The 27271-nt window shown below is 33.8% G+C and overlaps 1 protein-coding gene across 1 annotated transcript in view; it reads left to right on the forward strand.

The window, feature by feature from the left end:
* Positions 1–511: 511 nt before the first annotated feature.
* Positions 512–27271, forward strand: part of LOC147079529 (nuclear factor NF-kappa-B p110 subunit-like) — a 32026-nt gene continuing 5266 nt past the window's right edge. The window contains exons 1-7 of the mRNA XM_085960837.1: positions 512–587; positions 3234–3455; positions 6603–6757; positions 8271–8425; positions 10122–10227; positions 12216–12345; positions 22707–22811. Of these exons, the coding sequence (XP_085816963.1) occupies positions 512–587; positions 3234–3455; positions 6603–6757; positions 8271–8425; positions 10122–10227; positions 12216–12345; positions 22707–22811 (949 nt within the window). The remainder of the gene's footprint in view (positions 588–3233; positions 3456–6602; positions 6758–8270; positions 8426–10121; positions 10228–12215; positions 12346–22706; positions 22812–27271) is intronic.

Below are 27271 nucleotides of genomic sequence, written 5' to 3' on the forward strand. Positions count from 1 at the left end.
ACACACAGACACACAGACATACAGACAGACAGACATTCATTTTTATATATTAGTATAGCCTATACTCTTCGCGAAAGTGCAAGCAATAAGTTGACAAAGTTTTATCGCAATCGGATGAACGGTATAGGAACGCATACGGGACAGACACACAGACATACAGACAGACAGACAGACATTCATTTTTATATATTAGTATAGCCTATACTCTTCGCGAAAGTGCAAGCAATAAGTTGACAAAGTTTTATCGCAATCAGATGAACGGTATAGCAGTACATTCAAAACGAACAAACAAACAAACAAACAAACCCACAAACAAATATTATTTTTTATATATTAGATGATCGTGGAACTAGGTACCTATTCTAATATAATAAACCTTCACAACTTACTGTAAGTAGGCTTACCAAACGACCCGCTTTGATTTTATGGTTTCGGAGGTACTGCCAGTTTGTCATTTTGTCCCGGTTATTAGGAAAAAATAAGTACCTACTGAATAAACACAAAAGTCAAAATGTGCTTCCTTGGAAAATGGCAATTAGGCAACACGATACCCGACTTTAACAATGGCGTGGTACACAGCTTCGCAAGTCAATTACACAGCTGCCGCACATGTGCAATCTTAGTAGAGTTCTGTCAGATTGCGTAGGTAATTTACGCAAGTCAGTGTTTGTTTTCAGTATGTTGTTAAATTGCAATATATTTTCAGTCTCCCAATCTGCACCTGTTAAAAGGATATTCTCAATAATGAATATCATAATATGGCCTGAAGAAAGAAGTAGAATGATTGGATCAACTGAAAAACTTTATTGCGCTGCAAAGTTAATTGTGTACCTACTAAATTGTAGTTTCGACATGATACCCCGTTTACACGTGCATGGATTTACTGCTGACAATACGTATTATCGCGGCCATAACAAGAAAATGCATGTGTAAACATGTATTATCGTGCAAGTTGCAAGATGTGTTCATTTTTTTACCGGAAAGTTCGCTACTATCGTTCTACTGCGTAGGTGCAGATATCGCACAGTCCCATTGTCACGAGAAAATTCAGATGCTTCTGAACTTTTTTGATCCATGCATGGAAAGAATCTTGCAATTTGCATGTTAATATGTGTTTATACATGCATATTTTTGTTATCGCATCATAATACATACTGTCAACAGTAAATCCATGCATGTGTAAACAGGTATTTGTTCATTTTCATTCCATCATTTGAAAATGTGAACTTTGGGGTGCTCTACTCCTGCGCTCAGACTATCAGTAAATCGTAGAGTTGCACTCTTTCAACTGTCTTAAAGAATGAGGTGAGAGGGCGCACATGCCCCCTACGCATGCTACGGATCCAAATAATTGACGACTGAGGGTTAAAGGGGTACAGGTTGCATATAAGTAAAATTAGTAATTATGAGTAGTTTTTTATATTCATCATCATCATCATCAGGGGCGCGACAACCCGGTGTGGGTCCTGGCCTCTTCCAACAGCTCCCTCCACCTGTACCTATCCAGTGTGGCCGCTTTCCAATTCGGTATCCCCAGAAAACGGCAGTCACTGGCAGCTCCATCGAACCAGCGAATCTTTGGCCTGCCTCTTCTTCTACTTCTACTTCTATTGGATTGCTGGACATCACTTTCTTTGCCGGTTCATTGTCATTCATACGGTGCACATGTCCTAGCCATCGCAGTCTCCCAATCTTAATTGATTGAACTGCCCTACAATCTTCTCACAGCCCGTATAGCTCAGCATTATATCTTCTCTCCAATTGGTGCCGTCCCTGATCGGTCTATATATACGGCGGAGAATTTTTCTTTCAAAGATGTTCAGGGCTCGTTGATTTCGCAGAGTTAATGTCCAGGTTTCCGATGCGTAGGTGAACACTGGCTTTAAAAGTGTCTTGTAAAGAGTGCTTTTAGTTCGGCGAGATAGTATGCGGGACTTAAAATGTCTTAACTGGCCAAAGTATCATTTATTCGCAGACATGATTTTCTTGTTGATTTCTTTTGTAATATCATTATGTCGAGTTACAAGAGATCCAAGGTATATGAAACTGTCGACCGTATCAAACTTGTATGCACCAATATCTAACTTTGGTGCGCCTTCTCGTGGTGTGACATAGACAGGCATGTATTTAGTTTTTGCCTCGTTTATTTGTAAGCCCATTATTTTGGCAGAGGCTTCTAGTGCTGTGAATGCCTTTTTAGCGCCAATTCTGATATGGCAATGATGTCGATATCATCGGCATACGCCAGCAGCTGCACAGGTTAAGTAAATATCAATTTTTTTCAAAGTTAAGTAATAGAGCAGGCTTTCCCTCCACATTTTATTAATTCACTAGTTTTTTTATATTAGCTTATACTTATTTATGCATGAATAACAATTCAGCCGTGTAATTACTTTGAATGAAAAGTTATAAGCATTTTATTTCCCTACATTGAATCACTTTCCATGAACTCTTAGAGATAAACTTATTGTTTTCATAGCAATGTATGTATTTTGAATATTTTGGTCTGACATGTAACCCTTCAAAACGCTAAGCATAGAGATGTGTCGCTGAGTTTCAAAACCCGCTATAACACTTTTTTGAAATAATTAAGATATATATATCGATGGATTCGTTATTAAAATCTCTACATGAAAATTTTATCGCCTCTTTCAAAATCCGCTACGATTAACTGTCACTTATGAAACAAAATCAAGGCGTCTATCAATTCCTGCTATAACACTACTGAAACATTCAAAAACCTTTTTAGTTCAAAAAGTTTTTATTGATTTTCTCAACATAATGAAATAGTGTTATAGCAGGTTTTGAAACTCAGCGACACAGATATATTATCAATATTATTTCATGGAGTAGAAATAATGTATTGTGGAAACAGTTACACCTACACAACCTGGTATGGCATCTGATTAACCAATTCTACTCAGATCGCATTCCCAAATTTCTCTTTGGAGCCTTTGTCCCCGATACTGACATTTGCAATATTCTCTTCCCTCCATGACATTATGTTTTGGCTGTCGATCTACCCAAATGTGGTAACAAATTGTTTTCAATACATGCTCTGTGATGCTGAAAATTGTTGCTTATCTCTGCTCAATGCATGCTTATTTAGCATATATGTGAAAAGCTGATAAGTATGCTCTGTTTGAATACATTTGTCAAATAAACAAACTTGACAGTTTGCATACACAAACACAGCAGACTATACAATTAATTAGGTATTGGTTTGGTTGCAGGCGTAAATTTGGACGAGCCTGACAACATATTCGCTGAGGCGTTAAAAGACCACGACATGCAGAACCACTATCCCCTGGATGGGTCAGATGACAGCCCCAACCAGGCCAATTCCAGTTCGCCCTGCCTTTATCCGAGCTCTGGCTGTCCCGACTACACCATGTCACTGCCTTCTCAGCAAGTGCTACAATTGGAATACGACCAAACAATCATAGAAGGGAATGGTGAGTATTATGTTTTGTAATCCAAAGACAGCGGAGAAAACTTTTTTCACGTATTTAAAAATTTAAAATATGTTATCATACACTTAGCACACTAAATGCTTCATATTAGACTAATGACATTTACTTTCTCCTGGCTATCTGGGGAATCTGTCATTTTTTAATCAGAAATTAAATACAGGCAGTAGGTACTCAACTTTCGTACAATTTGCTCTTTCGTACATTTCTTAAAATTTAGATTTTTGTCGATAATACAAAACTGCATGATGAACATGAGTGAGAAACGGAGAAACTGCAGTGTTGATACCGACAAAAAAATCTTTATATGATCGAGACGAAGATGGAAATAATTAGGCATTCTGAAAGCGGCGAAATGACTTAAGCCTGTTTGCGATGGAAATTTATCTTAAAGGATTGTTTCCAAAAGACACGACATAGTGAAAGAAATGAGGAGGTCTTTGCCATCATGAATTAATGATAAATAGGCTTAGGATTCTTCGGTATTTAAATATTTTTTTTGAGTGGCCCCACAACATAATATCAAAAATATCTATCTGTTTTAGACTATTTTGAAACATTTAAGCCCTATTTGTTGGCACCTGTTTTTAAATATTTTTGGATAATTAAATATTTTTACATATTTTAGCTTTAAGCACTTATTTTCACATAAACTCAAAATTAATTAACACAATAACACTATTAGTGTTAGACAAGTACAATTGAAGTACAATTGTACAAGAAATAGTACAATTGAAACGTTAGAATCATCTAAAAAGTCACTAGTGGAGCAAATTAATATTTTAAACAATTAATATTGCAGCTAAAATAAGAAAATGTTCCTGGACCAATTGAAATCGAAATAAGTACAAAAGTGTTTCAACCCTTAGAATGCTACGCAACGATATATCGTTGTTTTTGATATTGGCCACAACGATCGTCGTTTTGCATTTGATGCCTGAAATGTTAAGTTAATTTTGGAACATACTACTGCTTCAGCGGTATGAAACATTTTTGATATATTTAGTTTTATTGTTGTGTAATATAACTTGATTTATATATGTTTTGTGACTGGGTAGGGTTAGAACTTATAACTATTGTATTTTTTTTCATCGCATCAGCATTTTTATAATAAAAGCATTAATTTCAAATACAAATTTCAGTTTACAATATAAACAAATTTCGTTTTTTATTTGTTTACAGTCAAATTCTGGGTGGAATGACAATTTTTTATTTAATATTATACATTTGAAACAGTGGGAAAAGTATTTTAGAACAGTGTTTCCCTTAAAATACTAAAGATTATACTAACTTAATTAATACTAACTTACTTATTTCTAATTTACTAAAGTAAAATACACGGATCGTGACTCCCTGAAGGGACCGTAGATTTTCTATTAAATTAAAGTGGATTTATACTATATAAAAACAATTTCATTTATAAAAAAAAATAATGAAATAAAAATCATTTCGCTATCACTTTCGCTGTCCGTAATCATTTTGCAGGAATTCAAATTATAATCCAAATGAGGAATTATTTTCTCAATAAGATGTTATGGGGAGTACGTGTCGTTAGCTAACGCAATCGAATGGAATTAAAATAATATTTTGAAGTAACCGATTGTTTCCATTAGCTGTTAAAAATAAAAACTCGATAGTTCGTTTCGCTCGCACACGTGGTCGTCAGTATGATAGAGCGAGAAAGAGAATTTCAATTAATTTTAAAGGCAGACGAAACGGGGGATATCTAATAGCCTCATTATCTATTCAAAACGATAAACTAATTACAAAACGTGTTTTCAAAATATTCCGATTTCGCAGAATCAATTAGAGTGGTAAGGTGTCTAAAAATAATACAATACTTTAATTTATCGACAATTATTGGTAGCAATCTTCGACCGGATTTTGCACAACATCGTAGCAGCCAAAGGGTTAAATAATGATACTATTGGACTTGAAACGCTGCAGAATATTAAAGCTGTCTTGGAAAATCCATCAGATGCCTCAATCCATCAAATAATAATATTTTATCACAATATTTATTATTATAAAAATAATAATTTCAAGTCGACTTACCAACTAGTATGTCAACAAAAGCAAGTGAAGAACTCATTGATTTATCAGAATATACGTCACTGAAAAATAGTTTCAATCGTAAACAGTTAACAAAATTCTGGCTCTCAGTTGCTGATAATTATCCTTGCCTGTTCGATGAAGCTATGAAAGTCCTCCTCCTCTTTACTACCTCATATCTGTGAGGTCGGATTTTCGGATATGGTTAACATTAAAACTAAATACCGAAATAAATTGGATATATCAAACTCACTGCGATTAAAAGTAACTAAAGTTAAAGTTGATGCTAAAACTGTAATGAAGAAAAATAAGAAACAAATACATCCTTCCCATTGAAATAACTTTGTAAAAAACCTTGCAGGTGTAGGTATTTAAGTAATATTTTTTTTTTATTTAAGTTGTGTTTCTTATTTCAACAGTCTCTCATTCATATTGGTAACACTTATAAAAAATATTTTTTTTATTTCAATTAGAACAAATAAGACAGCATTAAGTAGTTCCACGACTCGCCACTAGGGAATCTGAGCATTACCAATATGTATGCCCTCTTTTATCTAAGACAGCTAAGAGGTGGGTCCCAAGATTGGAAATTTTTGTTAGATGGGTCGGAACCCATTCAACTTTGGGAACCACTGGTCTAATGAATAAGAGCCTCTCAGGTGCTCGGGCGTCTTCCATTTGAGCTTCCAGCTGAGACAATAGAGTGTTTACTGTACGATGCATGTCTACTGTAGTGGTCGTACGTTGCCATCTCAACACACAACTCCGAAGACTGTATTAATCATCTTACTTTCAAAAATATCCACTTTCCTCATCTTTTTTTTGGCCCAGCACTCCGGCCCATCCATATTGATAAGGTTAATATGGGCCTCATAAAAATTTTATAGAGCTCTTTATTTTTCTCAAGTGGAATTGTCTTCGTAAACCGCAATAGCAATTATCGCCACCGTAATTTTTTTTTACTATGTTGCCGAACAGTTTTCCAATAAATACAAAGGAGCTGACACAAGTGGAAACAGTAAATCACTCTCCGACTACCTTATTTATACTATGTTTTAATTTGTTTCGGCTTTGTTGCAGGATATCGCCTGGCTCCGTATTTGGTGGTGACCCAACAGCCTTCGGAAAAATTCCGTTTTCGCTATGAAAGCGAAATGAATAGCAAGCATGGATCCATCGGAGCCAGGTTCGATGTTTCGAAGAGACGGTCAAAAACCTCAGGACCGATCGTCGAGGTGAGTTGTTTCCATTATTATTGTGTTTTCTCATGCCGTGCGATCATTTTGTAGCTCCCACAAATAACCCGGTGAGTCACGGGTATTATTATATATTTCTGGGCTAATAGGCAGATATGTATTTATGATATGGATAAGTTGTGTATCAAGATTTGAGGCTATATTTATGTAAGTATTGTTTATGAGTAAAACTATTATCTCAATAAATAAATAAACTTCGTGAATGTTGAGTTGTTAAATAATTCAAACAATGGTATGTTGTAAATTTACAATATTTAGACATTTCATACACAAAAATACATATTTTTACAGTTTAGGATAATATTTGTTGTATATCCCATGTTAATTTATTTATTAACGGTTTATAATAATTGAAGACAATAATAATTATTATGTTTCATTACAAAAGTCTATATCATTGGTTATCATATTGTTAACGAAAATTGTTGTACAGTCATCCGTTAAAGCAAAGATGGTGAAATAGTGGTTTACTAAATTTTTCGAACAAGTTTTGAGATTTTTTTTTCCAAAGTAGGTACATTCTGCATTAATATTTTGTTTTGTTACGCCAAAGAAGTATAACTTCAAACGTGCGTACATAAGTACACACACGGTTTTTTTTTGTTGTTTGAAATTCAATAGTAAAGTTTGCATACCAGTCACCATTAGCCACATGGAGATTTGTAGTCATAAATAAATTGAAACACAATATTGCACAACCCATTGTTTCACAGGCTATAAAAATAGCCTTACAGGTTTTTTTTCAAAATTATTGGAGAATGGAAATTCATATTTACAAACAGAGAATTAATTCAACTCTTAAAATAGCATTCTGTATACAGGTTTCAATTTATTTATTTTAGGATTCTGAATATTCAAATTAGGTAGGTAGATACTTTTGCAAAACGTTTTTTACTACGTTTTTCTTAGCTCGTATTCTTATTTGTTCGGTGGTTCTTTGTCCGGTACAAATCTTGCAATCGATTTTTAACTAACTTCCTGACTAGCTAGACATTTGAAACTTTTAGAATATATCAGAACACGATGCCAATGCATTTTTTTAATACTTTTAGCCATCTTTAAGTAGAATTGTATTCATTTTCAGTTAATTCTGTTTTGAATGAAAAGTTATTTCTTTACCATTATTGGTTGTTAGGGGTCTGGGGTCCTAGCAACTAAATTATTAATATATACCTACGTGCGTTACTATGGAAATCAATATGACATGTCAAAATGACATTTCAGTATTATTTCTATCAAGTACAAATTTTTTTGATCGTTTAAGCTAGTCAAGTCAAGTTTATATGATTCAACAGAAAATTGAAAAACGTATATAAAAAGTTCTTTTTATCTAGTAATTATTTGTTTTATGAATTAGGAGTTTTGTTTTTAAATACAACCAAGTTAGGGGTCATCCATATATTGAGACATACCTGGAGAGATTGAATAATATAATAAGTAGATTGAATCTCTTAATATTGTTATAATAATTTTCGATTTTGAAACTCTGCAGTTGAAGAACTATGGTGACTGCGCCTCGATTGTTTGTTCATTGGTGCAGAGCAACGATTTGCACCTCCCTCACCCACATCGTTTGATGTGCTACACACAACCTGATGCTGAGTTAATCTACCAGAATGTCGGCCCGCAGCCAGGATGCAATGCAAAGTAATCATAGTAATATAATGATCATTAGGTTATCAGGTTATTAGGTTATTAAGTTAGGATAGGATAGTAGATGCTGAAATTAATGTGAGTGCAAAACATTAGGTGGTAGCTATAATTAAGCATTTAAAAATAATATTTAAAAAAAACAGTTATCCAGTTGCTATAAAATGGTAAGTAGTTTCCGAGCAACTTGTTATGAACGGCAAATGAACAAAACAGTTCTGCAGAGTCAGGTCACTGGACTATAGTATCCAGGGAACACAATAATAATAAAAAGTTGTTTGGGGCTGGAGAAATATGGGATAAATTTAAACATATGTTTAACAATACGTTATTTTAATATTTACATCTCTATCATAATAATATGCATTCAAGTTTGTCACATAAATGAAACACGCTTTCAATATTCGTGATATTTGAGAACACTCTACTATTTGTGTATCTTGCATTTTATATCCTGACCATCATAAAATAATAAACAGAATCTGACTTCAAAGTTTTGGTCATGGCGATTAACTTTCACATTTTTATCTTATTAATCAGTTCTGTGATGGTATTCAATATTGATTTTGTATGCGTGATTAGATGTTGGTGAAAAATGTGAGGCCGAGTGTTTACTTTAGAGATGTTATAATAATTTATTTTAGACGCTAATAATTGTGGCAACTTATGTGTAGTTGTTTAAAATTTAAAAAAATCAAGGTCAGATATTATAGTTCACCTGTTTGCTAATGATTACATTTTTTGGATATGTTCTATTTAGGAAGAATAGTTGCGCAATTTAGTCGGGAGGTTTTTAGTGAACACTAATTAATTTCGACTTGTTTCAATGTTATCAATGTGAACGACGCAGTGAAGGTTCCACACAGATGACGGAAGAGAATGAAATATTATTTCAACAAGTACTATGGATTGATAGCTTTAAGTCAGCTCGCACATCAGAATTCGCCGCATGTCGAAATTGTCGATGTGACGTCATCATTATTGTCATAACGCATGCTGTCAAATGGAGCTTCGCAGATTGGTCAAATGCAACTGAACAACAAATGCGACAGGTCGACTATCAACTCTTCTAACATGTTGGATGTCCCGAGCAGCGAGAACATGCCAGACCGCGCCTGCGCAAAGCGCTCTATGCTGCCATTTTTTTATCTAGACTGACGTGTGCGCACGCCGTTCACTGGGTGCTTAATGGGTTCTGCTGCGATAAATGATCCACTGTGCATGGATATTATGCCTAATAATTGACGGATGAATCCAATATTTTCGCCTTCTGCTTAAAATTCTGGGGTACCAATATATATTAATCGCTGTTTCAGTGTCCGATGACATATTTGCGTAATGGTGCTGGCCAGAGTACTTATTATTTTGACGTTTCTAGACGTGAGTGTCGATAGTGACACTAGTAGATGTGCGCATTCGTCACATGCAACAATGTTTAGCGCGGCTCGGAACTCGGTCGCGTCAAACGAGGTGAGTTTTGATATGAGAGCCGCCATATACTAACTTTAAACAGAAAGGGGTAAGAATATGGAATGTATTCGTAAGTCCGCAGTGATGGCACTATGAATTACTTGATTTTTCCCCCATGTCTCCTTTCTCTTAGCAATATAACCCAGAATGGGTCTTCACCTCCTGCAGAACTACTTCCAACAGTTTTTTTGTATCTCTCATTGCAATCTTTTTCTGTTTATAGGTTTTACGGAATGACAATTATACACACTCCATTAAAAAAAATAATGTACGAATTGCGCCAGAAATACAACATTGACAATGAAGACGATAATCAAAAGAAACTACAGGTAAGGGTATACTCTTTTTATAGATTTTATTCCTTTAACGGCTTGCACCATTATAACCTTACCTCCGCGAACACTTTCTCGATAAGAAATAAAATGCAATGTCTTTTGGTTATGTCAGCGGGCGGCTGCTTGAATGCAAAGGGTAAATTACTATGTATGGTCATGTGAGAATATGTGGAGGTTTAATTAATTGAAGGTTTTTTTTTATGATGGATGATTGTAATCCATTCACCTAACCCAGGGATCGGCAAAAGCGGCTCTTTGCATATACGTTTGCGGCTCTTCAGACATAAACTCCAATTTCACCTCATCTCAAGTAGCCTTATAACTTATGAGTTTATGAGATAGAGCCGCCGAACAAACGTAGACTCGTACGGCATACTCTCTACCACTATTTACTCTACTCATATTCTTTACCTGCATGCTCACTCGTGTTGTGTGTATCGTGATGAAAATAGCACTTGTTTTGATGCAATTTATTTCAGCAGCGTATTAAGAAAAATGAAGAACAGTTTTGGTGAACGTTTTCACCAGTTAAGAGCAAATAAGACTACACTTGCTTTTGTAGTACGTCCTCTCAAAATAAATGTCAATGAACTTAAGTTGACACCGTTCGACACAGATTAAACATATAATACAAAAGTTGTAGCAGTTTTATAGGGTTTCCATGGAAATAAGCCGAACCGAATGGTTTATGACGGTCTCACCTTACGCCGAAACCGTTTATTGCCGTAATAAAACTTGTCGAGTGTTCACCCACTTATCTTCGGATTTGTATATACGGGCGCCGCCGTGTTCCATTATGCTCCATTCAAATAACGGTGTTTGTACATGCGCGTCTATTTGAAACAAGTATTCCTTATATTAAAACAGAAAAATATTTTTTCTCTATGGTCAGTTTTTGATGTCTATGGGCACTTAACTGTCAAATAAATGACAATTTCTCACATTTTGCTGCTAGATATCCCTAGTGGTCCATATATTTTGAACTCGCTATTACATTTACTTTCATATTATTTCTTTTATTTTTTGATTAATACTACATTATGGCCGGATAATCCGAATGCCGAATAAACGTTATTGAATAAATAATCATTACAATATAAACAAATGAAAGTAAATGGTTATCGTGATAATATACCTACCTACCATATAATTATTATGCATAAATCGATTCCAGCATAATCATGTGAATTGAGTTGTTCAAAATATTATATTACTTGTATTTATTTGATTTCATGAATCTGCGTCTGATGTGTATTTACTAACGAGACTCTTAAATTTGAAAGCGTCGCCGCTTTTACGAAATTTGCGGCATTGTAGATTAGCTTTATCTACGAAAGCAAAGTTTACTACCTATAAATAAAGCATTCATGATTGAATAAAATGAAGCATCAATTATAGAATCAATTGTAAAATACATAGTACCATTAGACAATAATCAAAATAATACACTGAATCATAATGAAATACGGAAGAAAACAAGTACCTATGACAATTATCAACAAACGCGGGCTGTCAGTTGCGATCTGTCAAAAATGGACTCTGCCGAATTTAGCAATCGGTTCGCTAAACTTATGGTAGAGGGGCATTAGGTGTTCGGGTTCGGCGAGATGCTTATGTACTAAATTTGGATGAACGCAATTATACGGGCGTATTATATATCTGGCGTAAAATCGCATTCGAAAATTTTGGATGAACACCCTATTAGTATACTCTTGTCAAATTTACTACAAAATTTAATCTGGCTGTTGGTCCATTTTGTTCTCCTTTTAAACCCGTCTTCAATCAGTTAATTATTTTAAGAATGTTACTGTAATATTAAAAATCTATATTACTATAGCATTAAGGGTATATAGTCAGTGAATGGCTGGTAGGATTGGAATTAGATATATTATGTACTAATCCTGAAATGCTGGGCTTATAAACCTAATTCCAACCCTGTGATTTTTCAACATGTAGAATAATTGTTTTTTTTTTGTTTACAGCTTCTACAGTTGTGTAAAGAGGAAGTGTCAAATATGAAACTGAACACTGTCTGTTTGTGCTTCACTGCCTACAACTCTAAAAAAGAAAAGATATGTGCTCCTGTCTATTCATCTCCCATAGACAATCCGAGTGAGTTTCACCAAATCTCTTTAATTGTCTACCTACTGCATAATGGTATTTTACCTGGTTCTACTTAGTGCCGTTTGCATTTGTTTAAACAAAATTGTCCGTAATTATATAATGTGCAGTAGCGTAATTGGTTATTATTTTATTTGGATAACACATTGACAGCGGCCATGTCTATGTATTTTCCTATATGGGGTGACCGACGTAGCCCTTTTGTACACTGATGCACTTTGCACAGTTTGGCCTGATATTATTCCTTCTAAGTACCTATCTAAAGATAGACTCACATAGTAAAAGTTAAAGTATGCACTGTCACATAACACGCGACCTTGCTAATATGATGACATTGTCTGACTAAGGCGTAAAACCCACTTAACGGAGCGAGTGGGGTTCTCGCGCAAAATTTCACAAGTGGCATGTAAATCATCGAAAATACAACGTAATCAAATACGCCAGCGCACACTGGATTTGACGACGCATTGTGCCCGCCTGCCCCATGATTCATCGTTTTTTGGCTTCTCAGCGATACGAATTAACAAATATACAACGTAGTCCATTCATTGAACACGGCAAACAACATTACGCTCCTGGCAGCGTCGTCGATAGACGGGCGAGAAGCCATTATATAATAACAGTGAACTCTTTGTTTAGTTATTGCGTGTCCGATATTTTGCTGGTATAATTTTGTCATCGTGAATATTAATTACAAGCCCCGAGAAATTTAATAATATTTTTATTGCTTTGTTATGAGAGACGCTGATAATAATAATTATTTTGTGCTCCTTGAGCCCCTTACATAGGTGAAGGGTAATGCGCGGGTGGGAGGGGGCCTATTTCGTAGAGAGCGCACCGAGCGCCGCGTTGGTGGGCTTTATGCCTAACTGTTATGTATGTGACTAATTGATTAATCAGAAATCAAAACGAAAACTACCTCACAAAAGTCGCCTGCTTTCGCTAGAGTGAGACATGTGCACGGCAATATGGTGGGCCCGGCGCGATGTGAGAAATCATCCTATCAAAAAAAAAAACAAATAATACTTGGAAAAAAATAACCATTTTACATAAAACGTGTTTGTGATAAATGTATTAATGTAAAGAGATTGTATTATGTATTATAATAGAGGGCGTATTTCAATCCTTGACAACGGTTCCAGACCGACTTGAATTGTTACCATGGTTGAATTGGTATTTATGGAACTGCAACCAATTTTCATTGACCCGAGAAAGGCAAATGATTATTGTTGTGGAAGCATTGCATTGTCAATAACGATAAGGTATAAGGCTGCAACTATTTTAATATGTAGATTCAGCGGCATATATTTTGTTTTGCTTTCGGTTGTTCCCCTTTAGTTCGTCCCATATTTACAGCAGATAGGGGTTGCTTCTAGTTGTGGGACCTGGGACCTAGGACCATGTGAATAATATCAATATCATCAACAATCAACATACATGAAATTAATATATTATTAAGATGGCGTCTGTCTATATAATAGTTGACAGTATATCGACCCTTAATCGGCAGAACAATGTAAGCGACACTTTTTGATAAATTGCGTTTTGAACGGAGAACTGTTCAATTTCACCTAGCGCGTAATGCCAGCGCTCCATTGGCGAGCCAAAAGTCCGAGGACAATAAATCGTCCGATTTACTGATCAATGAACGAATAAAAAAGTCGAGCTGTCAAAAGTCGAAAATTGCGATTATCGTAATGTCTTCTGATAACCCTATAATTTTGTGTTATTTATATGTAGACTTGCGTAAAATAATATAGCAGTGAAAACAACACAAGATTTACGTTTTCTTTTATGAATTTCATAAATACAAATAAAAAAATAATTGGTAAATCTCTCATTTTATAATGTGTAAATTAACAAATAAATCAATGAAAATGTTTAAAACAATTACAGTTTTTTTTGCGGTCCGAATGATTGCGTATTAATGTCAAATCGAATTTGCATTGCGATCGACGGACGAAGTCTGGCAACTCGGAGGTAAAATATCAAACATGTTTGAAATCCAACGAGCCTGGTCTGCGGATTAAAAAGTCCGCAGACCTGGGGTGCTCCACGCGAAAAAAAAGTCCGAAGACTGTAAATCGTCTGACTTGCGTGCCAATGGAGCGCTGGCATAAGTGACAAAAATATTACAGCCCGATCTCATTCGCGTGACATTTTTTTAGGGTCTGTGCCTTTTAGTGTTTTAACTTGTATCGCATTATAAAGTAGAGTAAAACAACATAACCAACGTTATTTGATAGTGTAAGCTACGGTACGGTTTATTTAGTGGTCCGTCTGGTAGTGAGTTGTGCGAAAACCAATTTGGGAGGAAAGCTCGCGCCGTCCAGTAAAACTGGCTAAGATAAAATAATCCTGGTAATAGAGTTTATTAAACAATAATTACCCGCCGTTCCATCTCACTACTGTCGGAATAATCTACGAAGAATAGTATCTTCCTGTAGATTTTTGAAATGTTGAAAATGTATATAAAATGTATACTGAAAATTTGGATTCTTTGAATGAATCCACTAATGTCGTAATTCGGAATGTTTTCAGAAACGTATTTAATAGACAGTAAGTTCAACTTGGGTTTTCATCTACCAAAAAAGATAATAGTGTTCTTTTTGCGAGAAAGTAACAAATATGTCTGGTGACGAGAGACTTCGGCTAATTGAAACGGATACTTAGAAATGTCCCCTTACCGTAGAGGATAAATGCAATGAGATGTTCTTTAATGATCTAGCTAAAAGTAAAAATCACAATGACGTTTTGTGCGCAAGTTTTGACCTCGAGAAGATGCTAAACAATCCCCACGATGAAACCGTAAATTTATATTATAGTCGAAAATACGCATACTATAATGAAAGTATTGATGAAAGTGGAACAAATAATGGATACTGCTTTTTATGGGGTGAAGCTGATGGTAAGCGTGGCAGTAATGAGATCTCCGCAATCATGCACAAATCTTTGGATAGGACTGACAAAGCGGGAAAAAACCAAGGATTTATTATACTGTGATTGGTCAGAATAAGAACCGGGCAACACTGGCTATGCCATCTTATTTTATGAAAAATTCAACTTTCATTGAATTAATAGAAATACATTTTCTATTACCAGTGGGTCTATTCTGTATTTATCGACCGCTAAAGTGATAAAGTGATAAATATTATCAAACTTAGAGTAGGTTTGTATTATAGAATTAGCACTTATTGTAACAATTACAATACGTTGATTGTAATTGTTGCAATAAGCGCTACATTTTCACTGCACCTCTCTTGCTGCTGTTAAAATACAGCACTTATTGCAACAATTACAATACGTTGGTTATAATTGTTGCAATAAGTACTAATACTTTTATACAAACCTACCCTAAGTTTGATAATATCTATCAATTTAGTGGTCGGTAAGTATAGAATAGACCCACTGGTTGTACTACGATGCCGGTCGATTCCACTCATGCGACAATTGAGTCATTTATATTCAGAGTTGTTTGGGCACTATCAGAATGACCCACCATCATTTTCAACGCTAGGTCATCTTGTCATATGCAGAATTCCGTGACCGGAAATCTTTCGCTGCTACTTGCATTCCTTCAAAGTTCAAAATTAAATTTGGTGAATTACGAAAGGCATAATTTAAAAAACTATACTAAAAACCAAATATTGTACCTACTCTGGTGACAGTAGGACTAAACTGTTAGACCTAGAAAATGTCATCAGATCCCGATCAAGTGCTGTGATGCTTTAAGCTCAGCCACCCTTGCTGTATAGTACTAAATCACCAATATCGGAGATCGAGTATAACGATCTTAAAAGTCTCTGTGTTAAATGTAATATCCCTCAGAGATGACGGATGAGTTTATGAAACTGCCACATGAATTATCAGTGGAAGAAACTTTACCGGAATCCGATCAGGAAGATGTGAATGAGGATAATACAGCGATTACTGCTTAAAAATGTGGGACAATAATTTTTTTGTTAAACTGAATAGTTGATTACAATTTTATTTTATCATAATTAGTAGGTCCCCATATTTAATTATGTACGAGTAGATACGTACCTATTTCATTTTGAAAAATAACAATACCTAATAATATTAATAATATAAGCGAAATCTCAAAAATACCAATCATTTATTTTTATTTTACCTAATGTGTTAATTTACCTATGTGGTTAAAGTATCTACAAGCAAAAATATTAATTTAAAAAGTCAAAGTATTGTTAATTTATTTAACAACCCCCCCCTTTCGTAAAATAAATGGGTACTTATGTTATTTATTTTAATACTTAATTATTAATAGCCTGTCATGATAATTAGTAAGAAATTTATTAAAATAAAAACAACTACGCCAAATAGCGTAAGCGACATGCCTGGAAAAAATATCGCGTCATAGACATAAGCAAAACAGCGTTACCGCCACTATCTCGAAAACTAAAAGCACTAATGCAATTGTTTTATAATTTCCGTATAGACAGCAATCAACTATTATTAACCACATTAACAGAATTCATTTTTGGAACTAATTACGGAAATAATTAAAAAAAACCTTCTCCTGTAAAATTTATAAATTGTCGCTTACGTTGTTCTGCCGATTAAGGGTCGATATATTGAGAGTGTTAGGTTAATAGAGAGGATAAATTATGACATATTAGGTTTCAGATTTTTTTCACTGTACCGTTTGTGTGCGGATATCGTTGTATGCAAGATGCACACTCTAAATATTAAACGCCAAATAATGGCTAATTTGTGTTTAGTGATTGTTTATATTCTATGCATGTCGGCTTTATCTTTTATTAAATATGTCCTCAATTCGTGAAGGTGCTGGATTGATAACTCTCGTGAAGTAACATTGACCAAAATTTTAGCACTGTATGACTGATAACAGTGATTTGATCTATCGTCAATCAATTGATTTTCCAATTAAAAGAGCATTCACCTATTATGATTTATACCACCTTGTTAATAATATAGTGTTTTACAAACTATTTTATCTATTCAGTTAACATGTTGTTTCACATTCTGAACGTTTTTCTTTTACGGAGTTTCGGAAATGAAAATAGGAACATTATTTTATTTTCCTCGAGTTAGCATAGATATAGATGTTGTAGAAAACCTTCTGTGAAGATGGAGCCGGAGAGCCAGATGACGCGTATCTCGCCGCGAGTGCATGTCGACAGCTCAATAAAGTCACCTGTACCTCGACCAGGCGCGAGAGGTGACACGTCACAACTGCATGTGGACTGCTCATTGAGGTCATATGTACTTGGAATGCACGCGAGTCAAATTGCACCATCTAGACAAGGCCTAAATATGAATGTGAAACTGAGAAATCAGTTAATAAGGCTAATGATTGGATTAGCTCCTAGTCATTTTGCATTTCAGATTTATCTATAGTATGAACAATCAAGGCCACTTGTATTGGCCTACATGCAGATAATACCCGGCGAGCGTTGCGAAGTGGGGCGGGGCTTCAGCTACGCGATCAGTTGGTTTGATATTTTTGCCCGAAGTGGATGCGACGAAAGTGACATTTATCATACATTCATCATGTTAGATGTAGAAATTTTAATCAGTTCCATTCAAGAACGTCCTGCATTGTGGGATAAAAGAAACAAAAGATATCATAATCATCTATTATCTCAATGTGAATGGGAGACAGTTGCGCAAATAAGTGGTTCTACAAGTAATTACTTTTATTATTTAATTTACATTTAACGAAATGTAAATTAAATTTCGTTGTATAGAATGTTCTAAAAAATTTCCCTCACTTGCGCGGCTCTCATGAAGCATTATATCTATAGATGCATAATTAACCCATATTATATCGAAAATATTTAAAACATAAAAATTAATTGTATTTAATATATTTGAGTTTTTAAATAAAAAGCCATTGCATCTGTTCATGATGATGAATGTGCGATGCCGACCGGCCGACTGGTGACAGGTACTGGCAACGTAGGATGACGTTGCCGCTTCGCATTGTACTGCTTTATATCGCTTCAAACCGCATCGCGATTGCGTTCGCATCGGCTTCGCCCACGTAAGACGCCACGTTAGTGTGCTCAGGTCTGCACTGAAGAATTATTTTCTGTATTATTTGGCACACTTACGTGTACGAAAATAGATTCTACTAATCCAATTTGACAGATCAGCATCTTAAATTATTTTTGATAATCGGTACTAGTAAAGTTGAACTATAACTGCGAACTATTCTCAGTTTTGCTACAAGCTTATTTTTTTTATACAATCACAAATAAAATTCAAATAACACTTATGTACATATTAATATTTATTATATAAGTAACTGAAAAAAATGTCAAAACCCGCTGCTGTTTGTTATATCGACAGATAAGTCAATGGTCGTAGTGCATAGACTAAAAATAATCTAGAATCTAGTTCTGGTATGTACTGAACCATCATTATTTCTATAAACAATTCCATGAAACGCAAATAAATAGTGTACACAAGTTTGTAATTAAAGTTGAACTTCAAGATATTATTTTTTATGAATCATAAAATGTAATACAACTTTACTGGACCAACATGACCGACTATCAAATTAAAATATTTTTATTTAATTAATTAAAGAAATAGATTTACATGATTTTGTATTTCAGTTTAATGAAATAATAACACAACTATTATTATGTTTGTTCCATATTTTTATTGATAGTAACATCAGTGAATATAAATATATGCGGGTCAGCGGTGGCCGGTGACTGCTCTAATACCACCACACTTCTCACAACTTTATAAATTAAAACATTTATCATTTATTGCAATGCTATAGTGTGCATTCCAATAAATGATAGTTGTACTTATTGTGTCACTCCATATTTGTAAATATATGGAAGACCTTACTGGGCTGAGCACGCAACATTTTATATTTTAAAAGTGAAGGACATCAATCCTATTAAATTACGTGGTTTATATGAGAGTCTTATGGGGGGCCTAACATTTCGTCGATTCGTTATTTCCGAAGTTTTCGTATCGATAAAATTAAAGACCGAAAATGACATTTTGGTTCAGGTAATCGACTTTGCATTTATGTATCTACCAAGCAAGAATTTTATTGTTCGATGTTTTTTGTAAAAATAAATAGATGCCACTATAAAAATGTATATTCAAAAACGCGCGTATAAACGGAAATTGCCATATGTAATGTTGTAAGTTGTAATATTGATTTAATAATAATAATAATAATTTATCTCGTGTTTTTTATTTATCAGTTAGATCAGTCATAGACTATGATAATTTATTCAGTCAGTTATGTCAGTTGAGATCTGATATTGTACCTAAGTCATTCGTCAATGTTTTTAAAAAAGTATTTTAAGATGTCTAGTTTTATGAGAGAAATTATAGATTGTAATGGAACCGATACAAACAATGGATTTTTTCAAAGATGACAATTTATTTTGAGCGTATGTTCCATTTATAAATGTTGAAGAAAATACGTAATTCAATCTCATTGCATAATTTTATATGCTTTGAAATTTCATCGATTTAGTGTGTCGTTGGCATTAGTGTGTACTTATTCATCAGTAGTAATATCGGATTATCTTCTTATTTCTCGTAAGTATACATGACAAGTGTGCTTTGTGCGCAGCCTAAATCTTTCCAAAAGTCACCCTTCGCCATTGCTTTCAACCATCATAAAGAAATATTCAATGTGCAATTATAAATTTTGGTCTTTTCTTGGCCACTCATTGTCTAACTATCCTCCCACTGTGCAAAGAGAAAGTATGGTAAGGACAAAATACGTCTCAGTGTAAATGGGAACTATTTAATGTAATAAAAATACTTAACACTATACGGTCCGTGAATTTTCGCAAAGTACCTACACCAATATCCGGTATTTTTAAATGAAAATCAGCAAATTTCGATCACGAAGTTAAAAATGATAAAACTTTTGAACCTATTGATATATTTCAATAAAATTTTCAGAAAATACTTTAAATATATCAATGCATCAAATTGTGTCATTTATTCAACACTTGTCAACCTCTGGCCCGCGTTCCATAAAGGTAAAGTATATAATTTGTAAATTTTCGTAAATTATTTATTATATATTATTAGATTAGTTCAATTTGTTAAATATACTTTAAAGGAAATAGCTTATTGATATAAAGCAATCTCAATATATTATATTTTAATTATAAAATATAAAAAATATTCAAATACGAAATGTTTTATACCGCTCTATAGAATACGTATCAATCCATTTTTCCCACCGCTTATTACAATTTGGTATTTTTGTAGGTATCGGGACAAGCCAATAACAGTGCAGAGGCGTGCGTAAAAAATCATATAACAAAATCTATGAGTAATAAATTGTAAAACAAACATCTACATTCTACAAAAATATTTGAATCAACACTCAACCTTATGGATAATAAATAACCTTTAGATAGATAACTGGCTAGGCACGAAATAATTATTGTCACATAATAATATAGTGTACGAGTAGATTTAAAACAAATTAAACACTAAAACTGAAATTATTTGAAATAGTTTATAAAACTATGAATGTAAAATGAACCAACAACTAATACACTTTTTTTTAAATGATACGAAGAAAAGCAATTACCGATATGTAGATGTAGAGGTACTTTACATTCTTTGAACTTGTAAATAGCTTCTTTTCGAAGTTTATGGGAGGAACACACTTTACACTTTCTTCTTAAACGTTTATTAGTTGCGGAAATCCTAATTATTTCATGTTGTTTTATACTGCCAGAGAGTATTTATAATGAATTAGGTGAACTGGTTCTATGGGTTGAATGTGTATCAAAAGATGTAGAAGGTGCATGCGTTTCCGCAACATCACTTGATTAAGATGTGTTGTATATCCTCGATCCAAACTTTATGTTCAACAAAAAATCGTAAAATTTCATTTTTCATTATTAGTGAACTGTAAATAACGCAATATTTTAAAAACCGATTACGTGGCATAGTTTTCAAAAAAATGGGAGTCTATAAGTGGATTTGTCGGCCAATAAGACTGTAGAGTCGCTTTTTTGACAATTCCCATTATTATCACCAACCTGAACCACTTTAACTCCGACATGGTTATGTCCACTCATTTTTTTGATATAGCTTCAAAACTTATCAGTGTCAAATGTCACTCCTGACAATCCTTGAAATGGCTTGTTGTCTCTCGGCGGATCATCATCGTTCCAATCAAGTGTCATGTCGGCCTCAGTTTCTGAATCCTCAGAATCACTCCCGAAATATGTTGTACGTGGGCGTATTCTCAAAGGAGCAAATGAGTCTGTTTCAATATCACTAAAATCTCCGATATCTTCACAGTCACTGGGAATATCTGACATACAATCCCCATAGTTTTCCTCTAAAAACGATTGGTCCTCAGTTTTAAAAAGTTTTTTTTTGAGATAAAACTAATAAAAAATATATATCCTAGCTAAAATATACTTAGATTAATTATTTTTTCAATGAAATTAGTGCAATAAATATAAATAATAATAGCTATTATTTATGCAGTTACACAACCAATAATCTCCCGAAAAAAGCGAACGAAAATGACAACGCGATACAACAAGTTCACATTTATAACTGTTCTCATTTTCAAGATAAAATTTCTATCTTGGATGATGAAGCATGGTTAACGTTTCATGGGTAGTAAACCATTAAAGATAAAATATCAAATAACACGCAATTTCATAGCCAAAAATCGCGTTCATTAAAAAAAAAAACAAAGAATGCAGGTTCATAAATGGTCTTGTGACTAATTAAAAAAATGGTATAGGTACAAAAAAAAAACTGAATGGTGTTATGTCTGCCATCTCTGTAAAAACCCCGAAATATTTTTTTTCCATCGTGCTTTTACTTCTTGCACATTGCAAGCAAATATTAAATTTCATATTTATTTTTTACAGTAAAGATATGCATAAGTAAAAACGCCACGTTTGTTCGGATCGTAACGTTCAGCTCGCAAAAGACGCCAATGTGGCGTTGCCGGACCGTAAAGTGTTTATGCAGTCATCAAATGTTTAAAATAAATATAAAGGATAAGGCTTCAAAATTATATAAATAGATTACAACGTTTAAGGAATGTCCAGGGTTATGCTCTGAAAATACAATAAAAGCTCCATTTTGACCTACGCTGAGCATGTGGGCCGTTAAAGAAATCAAAAAAGGAATAGCTAAAAAAATGTGCTGTCAATCCTTTTTTAACGAAAGGCAAACATTTCACTAATTGCTACTATTTACATGGGCAGTGTGGTGAGCGGTGTATGCCTAGTGATGATGCCTCGTATACCCCTCGCCATGGCGGTGCCTCCTGTGGGTTTTTTCCATGAGTGATATTAAATTTTTTTATATATCTATTTAATTGTTTTATTTTACAGATAGTGTAGAGAAGGGTGAATTGAATATCGTCCGAATGAGTCTGTCGGCGAGCTGCTGCACTGGTGGTGTGGAAGTCTTCTTCATGATCGAAAAAGTGTCGCAAAGTAAGTTGTGGAATGGCAGAATATTGTACAGTGTGACTTCTATATTCTAGTTATCACATTGGTGATGTGTGCAGTGTGAATTGAGGCGTAGAGTTACTAAACCCGCTCTAGAGACTTTTGAGTTTTGAGTAAATCACGAACTGTTTTGAGCATATTATGATGATTTAAGTGTAATTTTAGATGTTTTATTTGTTCCGTTACATACGGAAAAGTATAATAAAATGTCAAATCTGATGTATAAGCCGTATTTATTCAAATAAATGCATTTTAATTATCCCAAGAGCGGTCTTTGTCAGTCACTACCTGACAGAGCAGAATTCGACGCGGAATTTTTTAAAAAGAGCGGTGTTTGGTGCATAGTGGTACATTGTCGACAGGAGATGTAGTTCAGTATCGGTCCGTATTTATTTTAATTATGTAATATATTTTCGAATTTACTTTGTCTAGAAAATATTTTGTAGCCATTCTTACCTACTGGCAGCTGTATAATTTTCGCATTGCACCTACATATTATTTAGCTGTTTTATTGGTATGTAATATTTTTTAAAAATAGTATGTACTTGTCTTGAAAATAAAATGCTTTTTGTTTGTACAAAGCATTAATATTTATTTCTTCTTCTTCTTTGTCCATATCCGCCCCTTAACTGGAGCATATGGACACCACGCGGCACCTCCAAGAATCCCTGTCGCTCGCCAGTCTTCTTGCTTCGTTCCAGGTCAAACCAGCATCCCATAGCTCCGCCGTATACACTCTGTAGATTGTATTTAGCAATAGAATTAGAATAACAATAACACATTTAATAATATCAAAAGCATAAATGAAAAAAGCCAGCGGAATTAAGTACCGGCCTTTAACTAAATAATCACCCCATTACCTGTGACTCAAATTCCGTGAATGTGGGAAACCCACCGTTGCCTACCAACCTATTTATTAAATGTAAACATGAAATGATTATATTTTTAAGCAATATTATTTTTAATCTACTTAGGTATATTAGATATTTTATAGTGATTCAGGAAACCAAAACCGACAAATAAAAGTCTACTTTTTATATACAAATAGGTAGTAAATGTGGGATTTCTGAAATTTATTGCAAAAACGTGTTATAAAAATAACGGCATTTTTACAAGATAGCACAGCATTGTTAACTATGTATCGTTATTACAACTAAGCTAATCTACAAGTACGATATATTAATAAACATAGGTAATTGAATTAAAATTCATTATCATTCCTATTAACGAATGATACAATTTTATGACGAAAACAACTTCTCCCGTGTAGATAATGATATAATGTATATATCGTCACTATTCTGGCAGAAGACACTAATTTGAAAAAATTACATATTGAGTTAGTTATACCAAAATATTCCTTATTTCAAACTTTACCGTCTGGAAACCTTCTTAATAAATAAACAGTCTTTATTTTAAAGTCATCCTTTTTATGATTACTTAATAAACTCACATGATAGACCATTTCAAACATTTTAACAACTTCTAAACTAGTATTCTCCAGTTAGTGTGTTCGGCCAGAACAGAGACGATATATATTATATATAATAATTTGTCAGGGGAGATGAAAAAAAATTACCTAACGTAACATAACCTACCTACTAAATCTATCATTTGTATAGTAAAAATTATCAAACAAAAAGCATCTCCCGACAAAATAGTTTTCCTTTAATTATATTTTTGACACGTCAAATCAAATAGTGTTGAAAACGTGTACTTGAGATTCTTATGATAGTTTATTATACCACACAGAATATTAAATATAAATGACAACAAAAAAAAACATGTCAAACTACAAAATATAAGATACCACTGGATTATTCATAACAATACAGCAAAATACTGTCAATTTTTAAATACGTTTCTTGGCGTAACAGGTTATACTTCCACGCAGCTGGATTTCTCAAATGCTTCCATGATTGTCCTAGTTGAGATTTCGTCACACTAACTAACTATGGAAATATTCATTATTACAAATAAAAAATAGTAAAATAGTCAGAGCAAAATTACTTTTTTTTTTTAATGATTTCTTTTAATAATGACACCTAAAATAAACTCATTTGACTTAGGTTCAGACAAATCAAAAATATGAAGAATTTGTTGAGACATCTTAAATTTAGTTGTGGTTTAATGGAAAATATTACTATTTGTCATTGTAATAATGAGGGTTAGGTTGGGTTAGGTATTACAATGATAGAAACAGCATGTCAAGTGCATGCATTCCATTGATTTATAGTTAATATTTATATTATAGGTGTGATTTCACAATTCAGCCATACAAAAACTTTCTTGCATGTCTTAAATAATATGTGGGATAATTTTATTTACATGCAATATATTTAGGTACTACCTGTAAAAACTATTTTTTACATACTTATGTCATTTTTGTCTGATTTTATGTGCACTTCATTGCACTCCATATAATATAATATAATTGCTCAATTCATGGAATCTTGCCACTGTTGTATTGTAATGTTATTCTCCACACTAATAAAAATAATATTCTTTTCAGAAAATATCAAAATTCGTTTTTTCGAGACGGATGAATACGGCAATAGAACGTGGGAATCATATGCCATCTTTTCAGAGCTCGATGTCCATCACCAATATGGTATTGTGTTCAAGTAAGTTTTTCTACATATTGTGAAAATAACATCATTAACTTTCATTCTTAGGAATATTCCTCTTTTAACGAAATGGGACCTCGATAGTCCAGTTTAAATTATGACGTGTGTTCTCTCTTGAGTTTTTACATGCAATGTGCACATAGCTCAATCAAGTCAATAAGTCATATAACATTTATGTAGGTATTGAAAAATAGATTAGTCTATGCGTTCTCAATTTCTGCCTATTTCATTTCTGTTATGTATTGATGCACAATTCACAGTCCACATGCAGAATTTTTGCCACACACTTGCAATGTAAAATTGGAGGAAACATTGATTATGACACCTTTGAATGACCATGACCATCAGAAAAAGCGGGGATGAATCTTTGATTTTTTAAAGAATGTCATGAAAAAATTGAGTAATGGTTTTTTTGGCAGACCAATTATTAATTATTACAGTAAAACCTCATTAATAAGAATACGGATAACTCGAAATTCACCGTAATTCGAAATTTTTGCAAAAAAAGTCCCTTGAACATTATTTTCATATAAAACCATACCTTTAATTCGAATTTCGTTATTCAAAATGATTTCGGAGTCCTGGCATACAGAAATATTCAATATATCGTAATAAAGTACACTATGTCATGAGCCAGTTATTGAAAATTGTGACAGATTTTGCTTAAAACATCATTAATTACTTATTTTAAGAAAATAATATGAATAATCCTTACATTTTATGACTCACTAACACAAACGGAATCAGAAATTTCATGGGCACATATCTATTGAAAACGAAATTAATGAACATCAAAAAAATTTTTCAAAATTTTAATATTTTCCACCGTACATTTCATATTTTGTAATTCGAATTTTTTTTTTGATTTTCGGTCCCGTGGAATTAATATTAACGAGGTTTTACTGTAATCAATGAAATTGGTCAACGATAAAGGTAACAGAGTAGGTAAAGAACTTGATTGGTACGTGTGCCAGTCCACCGAACTGTGTTGGGTAGCAGATGATAAATCAAATATTGTACTGAGGGAGGCCACACCTCAGATAGGGGATGACAGGAAAAGAACAAAAATCATTAAATGCCCTCGATTCTCATGTAGAGAGGAAATCCTTAAGTTTTCGTTATGTTGACCTATTGTAAAAAGAACAGATTGGATTTCAATGTAAATTTTTCACCAGCAGAGCTAACAATGAGGTTTTGACTTTTCTCCCCTGACTAGGACTCCAATTAGTCCGGATAAGGATTGCAATACCGGGATCCCACTTTTCATCGATACCGAAAAACTGTTTTTGAAAATCTAAAATATCAGTTAATGGCATTAAGAAAGAAATTAAAAATACTATACAGTACACTCTCAGTAATCTGCCGCTCGATTATCCGACAATTATTTTCACTAGTTAAAAGCACAAATCCAAGCTCTATAATTCGCCGGTACAGTGGAACCATGATCTACCGTTCTCGCATAAATTGTTTTCCCGTACCGATCGTTCAGTTTTGATAGTCCCGCCAAACACCCATAAGAACAATGTTAAATAATCCCGCATTAACTGTTCCCCGATTTATCGTTTTCCTCGATCTATGGTCTAAATATTATGGTCCCGTCACAAATATTATCCCGATTGACCGTTTTTGTTGAATATTTTTTATTTCGCTTTCGTAGAATTGTTTATGATACATACTATTACAGACCTTTCAGTTGCGTCACTATGTTTGCACAGGTCAGTCGACGCTCAGGCTTGCTTCGCATCTCGTATCACAAATAAAATGGCCCCCATGAAGATAACTAGAACTCTGTTGAGAAACTGAAAAGAAATCAAGACG

The sequence above is a fragment of the Rhyacophila brunnea genome, unplaced genomic scaffold (assembly GCF_057557595.1).
Source record: "Rhyacophila brunnea isolate RB1 unplaced genomic scaffold, BYU_Rbru_1.0 scaffold_1, whole genome shotgun sequence".
NCBI classification, from domain to species: Eukaryota; Metazoa; Arthropoda; class Insecta; order Trichoptera; family Rhyacophilidae; genus Rhyacophila; species Rhyacophila brunnea.